The 14,143-nt window shown below is 41.2% G+C and overlaps 1 protein-coding gene across 13 annotated transcripts; it reads right to left on the bottom strand.

The window, feature by feature from the left end:
- Positions 1 to 1,422: 1,422 nt before the first annotated feature.
- LOC135102184 (uncharacterized) lies at positions 1,423 to 14,141 on the bottom strand. 13 transcript variants are annotated; one of them, XM_064006999.1, is made up of 10 exons: positions 13,555 to 14,141; positions 8,839 to 13,334; positions 8,656 to 8,722; positions 8,446 to 8,540; positions 8,104 to 8,225; positions 7,679 to 7,814; positions 7,064 to 7,176; positions 6,535 to 6,672; positions 6,284 to 6,354; positions 1,423 to 6,181 (listed from the first exon to the last, which is right to left on the bottom strand). In XM_064006999.1, exon 2 carries the CDS (start codon positions 12,074 to 12,076, stop codon positions 10,163 to 10,165), a length of 1,914 nt encoding a protein of 637 aa, XP_063863069.1. In that variant the 5' UTR covers positions 12,077 to 13,334; positions 13,555 to 14,141; the 3' UTR covers positions 1,423 to 6,181; positions 6,284 to 6,354; positions 6,535 to 6,672; positions 7,064 to 7,176; positions 7,679 to 7,814; positions 8,104 to 8,225; positions 8,446 to 8,540; positions 8,656 to 8,722; positions 8,839 to 10,162. The 13 variants fall into 13 exon arrangements, with proteins under 13 accessions (XP_063863069.1, XP_063863073.1, XP_063863066.1 ...); XM_064007003.1 differs by having other exon boundaries at positions 8,446 to 8,536; XM_064006996.1 differs by having other exon boundaries at positions 8,446 to 13,334; positions 13,555 to 13,649; positions 13,765 to 13,831; positions 13,948 to 14,141.
- Between the last annotated feature and the right edge of the window lie 2 nt (positions 14,142 to 14,143).

Here is a 14,143-nt window from a genome sequence, read left to right as displayed (position 1 = left end):
AGTCAGTCCTCCAGTCCAGTTGCATCTCGATGATCACCGGACTCTGCAGATTGACTGTGTATTGGCTGCAGTTCCTGACCTGGCAGGCTAAATGGAACGCCTCGGTTCATAGCAGCGAGTGAAGTGAAAACGAATCCGTCTGAATGAAAGAGGTGTCAACATAAACGCGTTCATCGCGGTGTGGCGCTGCGAACAAGTCTGGAGTTAGGACGCAAGTCATAAGAACATAAGAAATAAGGGAAGCTGCAAGAAGCCATCAGGCCTACACGTGGCAGTCCCTGTATGAATCATACCTACCTATTTCCACCTATCATCCCTTTCCATAAATCTGTCTAACCCACACTGTAATGGATGGTGGTGCACTGTGCACCGACAGTACGTGACACGATGATCGTGGAGAGTAGTCTAAATTCCTTGAAAACGAACATGTTAGGCAAAATTCTCAATTTTAAAACAGTGTAAGGCTAACGCGAAATTTAAAACTCGCTGGCTAGTTCAGGATTTCCACGAAACGCTCCTACACCAGAGATCGCCGCTACAGCTGTGTTGTGACACGCTTTGGAAAGTACGACAGGTATACAACCAGATTACACTGCACAAGTTAACATGCGCCAGGCTTTCCCTAGGGGGAGGAGAGGGAGGCCCGCCAGAGTGCTTACCAAGGAAGCTAATGAGAATCTTGAGCTTCCTTACCAAGGAAGCTAATGAGAATCTTGAGCTTCCTTGGTGCTTGCCTATGGGTTAGAGTTAGCTGGAAGGCAGAGAGCTAGAGCGCATAGGGACTGCCACTTCTTGTAATGAGTTAGAATTTATGAATGCCTCAACAGTTGAACTATTAACAGCATAGTCAGGTGGTTTCCCTTAATTGTTCGGTGCCTCTGTGTCTCCAACCGTTACTTGATAGAAACGTTCTCTCGTGAGTTTATTAAACCCTGCAGTCACAAACTATACAAATCTTATGAAATACAGTGTGTGTACTTACCAAACACTAAGGTGGATGACTACATAGACGACAATGATCGGAAGCGTATTATGTTTCACACTGACCTAAACCATTCATCACTGAGGACTTCATTACATGTCTTCTTATTCTGCTGTTGTGAAAAATATATGCAAAATCTAGTGGTATAGGATACTTAATTCTAAAAGTAAATCATTATTCAGACACCAAGGACTACTTCGTAAGGCGGATTAATACTGTCACCCGCCTCTTAGCTCGTAAGCTCCGAGGTGATTTTATGGTTAATTTGTTATTACCAATAAAAGTAATAATGATTGAGTGTTGCTTTTATACTCACGCTCATTACATACTAACCTACCGATGTGATACGCAGATAACCTCTTTCGTTTTTCCCAGTGGCGATGACTTACGCAAGTATGGAGTCCCTCCCAGTGGCCCGGCAGGAGAAGAAAAGTCCTTCATTGTTTTATCTCGAATGTATTTGATCCATGGCTTGGGAGGGACGGGACGGGGAGACGCACTACTTTGGCTTGCCTCGCCCACCAGTACCACTTCTCCCATGGAATGTCCGGGAATAAATTTGTTAATGCTTGATGTTAACTGTACAAATTTCTTAGGGCTACACTGTGAGGTATAGTAACAGTTACAAGACAACAAAAAACGCTAAAGGATGAAATTGTTACATACTGTAACATCTGTCCGAGGCACCTGGAGCAAAGCTTGTTTAGTTTGGCTTTTAGTTTCGTCTCCGTATGAAGCACGTGGTTCATCTTTCATTGAATTACAATAGTAAACATCTTACAAACAAATGGAACCTGTCACGATAAAAACTTTAACATTGGTAGTATGGATACATGGTATAAATAAACTCGGTCCACTGAGGTTATACCGTGAAAAAGACAATGTTCCTTGAAAACAGAGCGTCACGTTAGTTTCAAGAATTCTTAAATACACGAGGAATCCAAAGGAGGCAAGGAGTGAGTGAGGGGCAGCGGCCTCCACCAGGTACTGAGTGGCTGATGCCAAGGCAGGGGTGCCAGGGAGATGTGGACGAGAGCAGGACCTTTCTGTTACCCCTACATTTTCCAGGTAATTGCAAGAAGGAAATACCAGATCACCTTGAAAAGTAGACAAATTTCGTTACTTTTAATGATATTTCTTAAATCCACATTGAATAATACTCTCAAACTCTTTATATATGATGTATATGAACCCAAAGTTTGTCATCTTGTAAATAAACGTGCATACATTTACTATTCGACTCAGTCACTTAGGCAAACAACTGCTGCAGACTATAACCCCGGCCACCGGGATAAATGAACCAGCGAATGACTGTCTTGATTGCACCACACAGAGAGAGACGAGATAGCTCTCATGGCGTCTCATGTTGCAATGATTCGGATTTAGCATTTGACAAGGGAACTGTTAATTTGCTGAATGGCGAAATGACCTTCAGGCACTTATTCCTTAACAACGGGGTGTAGAACCACGAGGGGCAATGGGTGCGGAAGATGTAGGGAAGGTTTGGTTTATGAAGCATCAAGATAACTTTTCTAACAAAGTGAACTACGCGACCGAGTTCCTCACGCTGAAGTTAGACCGGTTTAAGGCACACACGGATCACTAGGTTGAGCTACTCTGATGGACTGGGGCGCGGTGGAGCCTCACTGGACGCTGAAGGCAGGAGAGGCTTGCTGGTGGGTCTTGTCAAGATACATGACACACCTGGAGGGAAAAATGAGGGGAGATCACGGCAGGTGAGGTCTGGTGCCTTCCCACGGTGAGGTAGGTACCATATGACCAATACCTGGCCATTCTGTAGGAGGGAGGGTAGCACTAGCTGGAGCTTCATCGCGGATCTCGCCACACGACACTGCTTCACGTCTTACGTACGAGTGCAGGCTGAAGAGTTCACAGTGTTCCTCGGCCATGCCCTACTCCCTCACACTACCGGTCTGACCACTTCTGCCTTGACATAGACCTTTTTTTAATATACCGAAGGAAATTGCTTACAACATTAAGAAACACGTAAAACACTGGCGGCTCTAACGAAAAGCCATAGTAGTAACACATTTTTCACTCGGCTCGCTCACTCTCGAGCCAACCTGCTCATGTAATTCCAAGCAGGGGGAAATACAGTTCATCCCTATCATTACACAGTAACTGACGGCAGCACTTTACACTGAAGGATTCAGAATACATTCTCCTGCAAATTATGATTGGCAGCTTTTCAAATATAGAACTGCATGACATGATTAACAGCTTCTCAAATATACAAGTACATGACCTTTTTTTTCTCATCATCTACATTACAAAGGCGAAATAATCACAGTTTTAACCTTAGCTGAGTTCTCACACTCTTCATCCCATTCAGCTGTGTTCCCTCCCACTCATTCATGGGACGCACAGTTTTACACACTTATACTACAGAAGCAATTCATTCAGTTAATTCAGTTTCACAGGAAGTGTGATCCGAGTTTACCGAATTTCATTTTCATACATGCTTTATTCTGAACCCTATACGAGATAATGTAATACACTTTAGACATAAGTTTCATTCCTCTCCACTAGACCATATATTATACACAGCTATATTGGGAAAAGAAAAATGGAGTACATGCTTGAAGGAAAATGTAGTCATTCTGAAATCTAAGTAATGAAGAAAAATCTCAAGTATTTAATGGTACACAAGAGCCATACATCAGGATGGAACTATCAAATGTCATTATAAAGTGGTTATAAAGTGGTATGAACTTGTACATGACAAGAGGCATAAATATGTTGAGCCTGTATTTTAAAAATGGCATTATTTGAACTTGCTGTGTATGGTGGTCACTCTTTTTTTTGGGGGGGGGAGGGAACTGTCATTTATTAGTTGAACATGGATACCCTCCAGTGGTGGTTGGTTTGCCGCCACACGGGAACCAGTTCTCGCATAAGATAATATTATATGTACTACGGCCACCTGGGTCATCCTCGACTCCTGGGAAGACGTCCCTACACGAGGAGCAGAGAACCCTCAGAATGTGAAGTCAGATGTTCAGTTAGGAAAGTCTTCAAAGTGTGGATACAGCGGGAAATGTTCAGCAACAAGGTGCACATTTTCTTCTTGGATACAGGAAAAGAAATGCAATTTATTGGTTTAGGAATGGTTGTAAGAGAATGGTGCTTGGCAGTAACTTGTGAGAGGCTGCGCTGGTCGAATGTCCGTCGTTTTAAGATGCATCATTTTCTTTGATTTAATAGTAACAAGTATTTTTCCAGCATATATAACGAAATACAGGTGAACAAGTCATCCCTTACGCCAGGTAATTATCCTTCTTAACCTGGCTTTCCTGAGACATTTTATATATTTATACTATGAGGCTACATGTCAATAAATTCTAACTACGGTATGAGGCATTTCTGTGAGATTTGAAACATGGAACATCTTTAAGTCACCCTGAAAACATCCTTGAATTCGTCCAGGTCAGAACTCTTGCCTCCCACCAAGTGTTGGGACCTCACCACCACAAGACCATGGCTCGTCGTGGACGCTGCTCAGAGACGCCAAACTCAGCACAACTATGTGGAAAAAGTTACGAATTCGACCTATGATGAATAAGTGAAACTGAACTTAAGCCTAGAAAGAAGTACTGTACGGTATGAAAACACTATGATACAAGACGGTGTGCCTCTGGGTCAGACTGGCGCGGGGACATCTGTAATGGAGATACAAGGAAATGATAGTTTAGGTTTTGCAGGAAATATTTTTTTTTCTCCCTTCCCATAATGTATAAAAAATATTCTATGGAAAACAAAATAAATTCCATAAGGATGCAAAGGAAGAGAAACTATCACGTCCTACACCCACGCACCTACTACTCACTTTACATAGCCAAGGATAATTTTTTGGGAAACTATTCATAGTTGGACGAACACACTGCTCTCGGGGAAACAATCCATGCCCATCGCCAACCCATCGGCTGTCAAACTTCGGTACATCTATAAATCAATGCTATAAATCAGCTTATCTACATGAGGTGATGAAGCCTTCTAAATGTAACCCAAAACGTGGTGCTGAAAAATAAGTCCCCATTCTCTTTAATAAGGGAGTCGAGGAAATAATGGTAGCAAGGGAGCTCAGACTAGTCCGTGTTACAGTATAACCAATAACTAATATATTTTCTTATGCTATTCTACGTATTTGGGTCATCCTGTACAAGTCTCCAGTTTCGACCTGTGGAGAACGTGTGTATTGAAAAGTAGCAGAGGCGACTCTGGACTTGCTTTCTGTAGGTGATATAAAACTATCACTGATGTATGTATGCTTGGAATAAGAGTTTTTGGCTCTGCTTGCAGCGTAACGCCTGGCAGGAGCTGTTAGCCCTTCAGGAAGTGTTCTAAACCAAGATAGTGGCCATACCTGGCGTGATAACTGGCTTACTGGTTTGAAAAGTCGTCTATTTCACCTATAAGGCTTGTTGAGACTGGCTTTGGATCGGTGCATAGCATGATGGAGAGCAACTGATTGTGTGATACAAGTGTAACCCATGTGTCTGTGTGTGTCTATATATATATATATATATATATATATATATATATATATATATATATATATATATATATATATATATATATATATATATATATATATATATATATATATATATATATATATATATATATAATTCAGTCCCATTTCATTTTGTCAGTTGATAAAATTCATTTCAGTGGATTACTTTCATCACACGAAGTGCGGACACATGATGGTGGGCAATACTTGGTGTGGCATAGGGATGGCCAGGTCCAGAACCTGTCTCGTATTAGTATCAACAAGTAAATTCTGACCAAAGTTAAGTATTAATCTTAATCTCATGCCACAAGTTAAACTCCCTCCCAATATACATTTATTTCTTACTTGGATGGGGTTCCTCAAACCCCCAACTCGTACTCTCTAAACCCGTGCCTTCACCCGTGAATGCAATTCTAGGAGGAAACTGCTGGGGCCACCCCAGCGCCATCAGGTGAGGAGTGGTGGTCAACCTGAGAGGAGTTATACATAGACCTTAGGTTGAATTCTTTCATATTCTTGAAAAATACCGCTTGTGTTGTGGAAACGGTCTGCAGCAACCTCTTGGAGCCGTCATCAACATCGTCAATGTCGTCCAAGATGTCCAGCATCCTGTGGTGGTTGAGACCGTCCCGCAAAGGACCCATGCCCTCGCTTGTCCCGTCATCCTGGAGGTGTGAAGGGAAAGTTAAGGGTGGCATCAAGCACCACTCACACCCCTAGTCGAGTGACTCGTATGGAACAGCAGAAGAGTGAGAGCTAAACGCTACCTGGTTCATTTTGCACTGGGGTCGAATAAGCTGTCAGCCACAATGCCATCGTCATGCGAACCAGGACCTCCCTGTAGAACATTAACACTTGTCATTAATTCTTTAGGGGTGATGAATATCTTGGGTTTCTAATTAACATCTATCAGGTGTTTACACTGTACGAAAAAAGTTTCAAGAAGAGGGACAAAACATCATTAAGGATTCATGCGCTCTCATTCGGCTTACTTTTGGCAGGGTTAAAGCTTCCTTACCTTCGTATCTCAGTGTTGGTTCTGTGTGGCGGGAGGTAGAGTGGCTAGCATGGGCTTGTAATCATCAGGTTCTGTTCCATGATCCCTGCCTGAGGACTTTACCCCATTGACGTACACCATGCGGCATGTCCCATTACCCTGAAAGTTACTACTTCATCACCACCACACACCATTCACATGTTTATGGTCATCCGGTTCATCCTCAACAAGCAGATTAAGGCAGCAAGGGAATCAACAGCTGTAGTGAACTCTGTAGTGTTTATTTTGGAATCTGCCTCCACTCAAAAGCTAATTATTAATAGACGAAAATGTGCCTGAGTTCAGTATTCATTTAAATCATGCTTGCTTAGGGGAGGCATCACTCATGGGTAGTTTTTTGGTATTGTAGCAAATTCACATCTCATTCATAGGCAACAAACCAAAAATACAGCACGTTCATTATGATTAATCTCCTCCTCATCGTCAGCATCATGACCATCAGCAGTAGTAGCAGCAGCGCAAATGGTACTGAGCTGGACAAGACACTCACCTGAAACACTGACGGAGAGTTGTTTCTGAGGCGCAGGATCCTGAGGCAGAGCAAGACTGCTACAACACAGGTTACTATCACCAGGAAGGACACCACGCTGATCACTGCCACTGCTGCCACACACACACACACACACACGCGCGCGCACACACACGAAAGGGAAAGCAGTTAGTACATGGCACACAGCCTCGGAAGCGACTTAACACATAAGTTACACAGGCATATCTACATATGCTATTTAATTAAGGGAAACAGTGATAAAATAATGAACAATCAGAATTTCCATGTAAGATTATGAACATGAAGAATAAATTGACAATGTAAATAGTGCGCTATGTTGGCACCCTTACCAACACACACACACCCACACACATACATACGGATAAAGACATAGATAGATAGCTAGATAGATATATAGGTAGGTAGACAGCTAGATACAAAGATAGAGACAGATAAAACGAGATAGATAAACAGAGAGAGAGAGAGAGAGAGAGAGAGAGAGAGAGAGAGAGAGAGAGAGAGAGAGAGAGAGAGAGAGAGAGAGAGAGAGAGAGAGAGAGAGAGTTTAGGGGGAATATGAGTGTAAGCACAAAGTTGAGCGCTCAGCAGACTTACACTCAGTATTTCTGTGCAGTTCGGGTTCCAGGGTTGCCCGGATGTAGATGTAGACAGTGGTTGAGGCGCCCACGCCCTTCCCTGTCCTCCCAGCAATGAGCACCGTGTAATTGGTATTGGAGACCAAGTCCTGGATCTGAGAGTAGCCGTGAAGTAGGCGGTCAGTTGCCACTACTTAATGGTCATTGTTGATATATAACTTCTTTCCTGCCTCTGTTTTCCTTTCACCCCTTCTCCTCGTCCTACTCCTTTTAATTATTTTTCTTCTTCCTTTTATGTTCAATCAGTTCTCAATTCATTCATTTATTTATTTAATATTTTCTGTGACTCTCATGTAAGGAAAATGAAATGGACGGAAGGTAATGGAGGATAGAGAGGTGGCCTGGAGGAGTGAGTGGGCGTCGGTGGAGAGCTGCGGGACTAACCTGAGTGGTGGTGGAGTCAGGAGGGACGGTCTGGTTGCGCCACTCTTGCTGATTGTTGGGGATTCCAAATGTGTAATAAACCACAAATCGTAACAGGTGTTTATTGCTTGAAGTGTTTCGACCTGCAAACATGGGCAAATCAATACACATCCACATATCATAGTACACCCAGTTCAATCCCTCACAATGGTACCAAGAAAATAACACTTCATGTAGAGATTCTGACATCCGTTACAATCATATCCCAAATATAAAAATAAAGCAACAATCAGTATACAAAATCCAACTAACTTCACTTGTATATCACTCATAATACACAATAAATTCCCATAATGTACTCACTTCAGTGGCCCACACTGACGCTCTTCGAATCCCCGTAGCACACCTGACATGTCACCCCAACTATCATCCAGTCCAGGGCGTCCTCACAACTCTGTCTGGCAACAATATATCCCTTGTACATTACCCTATCTTACTAATACATCCTCTATTTGTAACCTTCACCAAATTATACTAATCACAGCACATGGCAGGTAAATAAACACAACTAACCTGTAGCACGGAGGACCAACCAACACACCAACCGACACGAGGTCCAGGGCGTCCCTACATTCTCCGTCTGGCAAACAATAATATCACTTGTATTACCTTAGCTACTAAACACATCCTTTGCTTGTAATCTTCACCACAGTATACTAATTCACAGCACAAGGTATATAAATAAACACAACTAACCTGTAGCACAGATGACCACCCAACACAACAACCCACAGTACATTGGTGGGCCGGCTTAGACAACCCGCCAGGCCGACCATGTTCACAGGTAGTGGGTGAAACAAAACACCACAAAGAAGCGTACCAAACTTCTCCCATTCCAACAAAACACAACTTACATTTTCTTTAACACAGATAACAAAAATATATTGTATAAATAAATAATAGATGGTTAACATATCATTTTAATGATACACTCCACCCCGACCAAAGTGAACATACAATATACACAGGTAGTACATAGAATGCTTTGGTACACATAGATAAATCATATCTATAATGATCCTACACACTCATCATCACTCTTGTTCTTCCTTAGGTAATAACACTATTAACCTATGCACTGACCTACTCATGACTTTGTCTGTCACCCCATCATATCCTTTACCTTCCTTGACTATCTTATACCTTAAGTCTACATCTCTTACAGCACCATCACGACCTGGATCTGCCTTTATTACTTGAGCTAATTTCCAGGTTCTTATAACTGCATTAGCATCTTGAACTAAAACCACATCACCCACTCTTACATTTCTCCTATTGGTGTGCCATTTTTGTCTTACTACCATCGTTGGAAAGAAATCTCTCTGCCATTTTCTCCAAAATGATTCAACAATTTTCTGAATAAACTCTAATCTTTTTTTATGGTCTCCATCTGATTCATATATTCCCTGTGGACATTTTACACTAGCTCGTCCAAGCAATAGATCATTAGGGCAGAGGTAATTACCAAGTTCTAAATTAAAGCAAGGTTTTACCCCTATGGGTCTTTCATTCATCATACTGGCTACATTAAATAAGGCTGTCTGAAGTTCACCAAAAGTTAATACTGAATCCCCAATTGCAATACAAAGATTTCTTTTCACTGATTTGATAAGGGATTCACTGGCACCATTGTACCACAGTGCATCACTAGGTCTATTATATTTCCAAGTAACTCCTTCATTTTTTCCAATTCTTTCAATATTCTTTCCAGCTGCTATCAGCTGGCTCCCTCTGTCAGAATACAGTATTCTGGGTGCACCCCTGACTGAGATGAATCTTTGATAAGTTGCCATGAAATCACTTGCACTGTATCCTTCTGCCAAATCTACATAAACTGCCCTAGTAACTAAGCAGTTGAATATTACCCCATATACCTTACCATGAGTTCTCCTTTTAACAGTGTCCTTAATCGAATGGTCCAAACAAATCGACAGCAGTATGATAGAATGGTGGAGTTGGCTTCATTCTTTCTTCTAACACCTGACCCATACACTGGTTCTCAGTTTGTTTTGAGAGTTTTCTACATGACACATTTATCTTTAATTGACTTTATTAATTTCCTGGCTCCCGGCACCCAAAACTTACTCTGTAACTTGGCCAAGGTGGTTTCAATACCTGCATGATCTCTACTATGTAAGCTGGACACATACAGTCTAGTAACTGGGTGGTTAGCTGGTATCAACATGAAGTGATCTTGATTCCAGTTTTCCTTTAACCATTTTGATATTCTTTGACCCACTAAAATTACTCCATTGTCAGATTCCATGATGTTGATACTATGATTCTCATGTTGCCCACTTACTATCCAATGCTTCACATGAAAGTTTCCAAGAGATATTACATGTTCTGCTCTTTGTATCAAATCAAAAGCCTTTTCTACCGTATCAATGGAATAGAGAATATCATCAACATATGTGTTGTTTACAATTATGTTATAAACTTCAGGATCTCCCTTACCAAATTTTTCACTAGTATGCCTTAATGCTAGCACAGCTATGGTCCCACTCGGCCTATCCCCAAAAGTCACTGAGGTCAGGGCATAGTGATCAGGTGGTTTGTTACTGTTTAAATCTCTCCAAAGAAATCGGTGTGTGTGTTGGTCCAGTGTGTTGATTTTCACAGAATGATACATTTTTGATATATCACCAGTTATGGCAACCCTTTCCTGTCTAAATCTTAGCAAGACTCCAATCATGTTGTTAAGAACAACTGGTCCTTTTGCCCAAAAATCATTAAGTTTTTTTCCCATGTATGATGAAGATGAGTTAAATACAATACGCAGAGGTGTTGAAGCAGAATCTGGTTTCAATACTTCATGATGGGAAATGTAGTGAATTGGGCCATTGTATGACTGCATTACCTCTTCACTTAATTGTCTCGCTACCCCCCTTTTCACCATGTCCTTGATTTCATTGTGATAACTCTGGGCATACTGGATATCCAATTTTTTCAGTCTATTTTCTGTAGTTTTTAATCTAGCCACAGCCACTTTTACATTGTTCTTAAGATGTCTCGGGTCCCTTATCCAAGGATAGCTTGCTGTCCAATACTTCCCTTCTTCATGATATACTAATCCCTCCTCAATCAATTTCAGTTCTCTTTCTTCCTTAATATTGACACAGTCACTTACAGGGCAACCCTTACACAGGCATTTAAGGCATCTTGTGTCACACTGCACCCCACTCTCCTCTAAAGCAAAGAATTTATCTAATTGTGACTTAAGTTTATCTGTAGGTTCTACCTTGATCTCATTGAGGCTTATTGAGCTTGACACCTTGTGAGTTCTCACAATCACATGGTTCGTCGTGCTCCCTGAGGCTGTTATTTTGCTGTGTCTGCCACGTATACTGAACCCAAATGGATTCTCTAACAATTGAAGACCTTCATTAGTCTGAACAACTTTAGGCAATAATTCACTGTAATTGGCCCCAATCAGCATGTCAATCTCACCACAAGGGCGATTAATATCATGGTTTGATACTCCTACAAATAACTCCTTAACTCCTGACACATCAAATTCATTGATTTTAGCAGATATTTCCTCTATACCAATGGCATTAATTTCCCATACATGCCCAGTCCTATCAATCAGTGGTATGCAATATTCTTTGGTAGAATGATGTTCAATTACATTGCCAACCTTGATCATGGATAAATTCACATCCTTGCCCTTCAAACTTAGTTTTTCTGCCATACTGTGTGTCACCAAGGTTATGTCAGAACCTGAATCCCACAGTACTGTTATAGGTTGAGTGTTACTGTACACAGTACTGATATTCAATAAGGTGTTCAGAGTGTTTGCAGATACTGTATTATGACTAGCACCTTCTTCCTGTTCAAAATGCACCAGTGGATGATGATGACGGTTACACACACCTTGACCCCTGATCCTGACATCACACAATTCCATGCCTGATGATATCCCTTTAAGCATTTAAAACATATTCCATTGCTTCTAGCTAACTCAAACCTCTCCTTGTTGCTGAGATTCTTAAATTTATAACAATCAAGAGTATCATGGTTCCTGGAATTGTGAATCCAGCATCCTCCCTCATTATTTCCAGTCTTCAAGTGGGTACCTTTCACCATCTCCGTCAAATTTACAATACATGACTCTAACTCTTTATTCTTTAGTTGTTGCTCTTCCTTCATCTGTTTTATTAGTATTACCAGATCTGACTCCATGACCTTGTCAGCTGAATTATTTACATGATGTACTGAACTTCTATCACCGCCAGTAGATCTGACACTAGAATTCATATACTCCAATACCTTTCTCTCTCTTTGCAGAAATTTCAATAAAGTGGGAAAGAGATCACTAGTAGCAGATACCTCTTCTGCCTTTATTACCCACTCCCTCTTCTGAAGTGTGGGCAACACCTTCTCAATATGACTGACTACATTAGCAGTATTAAGTTCCTCATTCAAGTTTATATTTTTCAAATCTAGCCAACACTGTTCCACCTGATCCACCATCCTTATAAATCCTTTGGTATCACCTTCATTGATCCTTTTCAAAGCCCTAAGGTCACTTATTACCAAGTCCACCACCTTTCTTGCATTTCCAAACTTGTCATCTAACCTTTCAAACATTTCTTCATAATTACCTTCTGCACCTCTGACAGTCTGAAGGGCATCACCACTGAGACACATTTTCAATGCATACGCATCTTCACCATACACACTTTTGACTAGATTTTTAAAGTCCTCCTTAAAACGAGGGTACTCTCTTAAATTCCCATCAAATTTAGGAGGCTCAAATGCCTTTATCTTCACTTTAGGCTTGACACTGTTCTGTATGTTTTCAATGTTACTAATTTCTGTTAGTCTTTTCTTCATGATTCTTTCACAATCTAGCATGTATTCTTCAGCCTCCTTAACTAACTTGTCTTCTAATTTATTATCACACACATATTTTAATATCACATCATTACTGTCTTCTAGGTGTTGAAAGGCCTCAGAAATCTGTTCATAGTTATTCTTCAATACTGATACTGGCTCACCTTCCCGTACACCCTCATCCAGCAGGGTCACCTTTCTTGTGAATTTCCCCTTGGCAATGGCCCTCTTCCTCTTTAACAATTCCATCTCCTCTTGCCAGCCCATTGTGGTTGAAGTCGAAATGTTGGGGATTCCAAATGTGTAATAAACCACAAATCGTAACAGGTGTTTATTGCTTGAAGTGTTTCGACCTGCAAACATGGGCAAATCAATACACATCCACATATCATAGTACACCCAGTTCAATCCCTCACAATGGTACCAAGAAAATAACACTTCATGTAGAGATTCTGACATCCGTTACAATCATATCCCAAATATAAAAATAAAGCAACAATCAGTATACAAAATCCAACTAACTTCACTTGTATATCACTCATAATACACAATAAATTCCCATAATGTACTCACTTCAGTGGCCCACACTGACGCTCTTCGAATCCCCGTAGCACACCTGACATGTCACCCCAACTATCATCCAGTCCAGGGCGTCCTCACAACTCTGTCTGGCAACAATATATCCCTTGTACATTACCCTATCTTACTAATACATCCTCTATTTGTAACCTTCACCAAATTATACTAATCACAGCACATGGCAGGTAAATAAACACAACTAACCTGTAGCACGGAGGACCAACCAACACACCAACCGACACGAGGTCCAGGGCGTCCCTACATTCTCCGTCTGGCAAACAATAATATCACTTGTATTACCTTAGCTACTAAACACATCCTTTGCTTGTAATCTTCACCACAGTATACTAATTCACAGCACAAGGTATATAAATAAACACAACTAACCTGTAGCACAGATGACCACCCAACACAACAACCCACAGTACATTGGTGGGCCGGCTTAGACAACCCGCCAGGCCGACCATGTTCACAGGTAGTGGGTGAAACAAAACACCACAAAGAAGCGTACCAAACTTCTCCCATTCCAACAAAACACAACTTACATTTTCTTTAACACAGATAACAAAAATATATTGTATAA

Source organism: Scylla paramamosain, chromosome 7 (assembly GCF_035594125.1).
Source record: "Scylla paramamosain isolate STU-SP2022 chromosome 7, ASM3559412v1, whole genome shotgun sequence".
NCBI lineage: Eukaryota > Metazoa > Arthropoda > Malacostraca > Decapoda > Portunidae > Scylla > Scylla paramamosain.
Note: the sequence above shows the minus strand (reverse complement) of the source record. Positions and strands in the feature narration are given on the sequence as shown.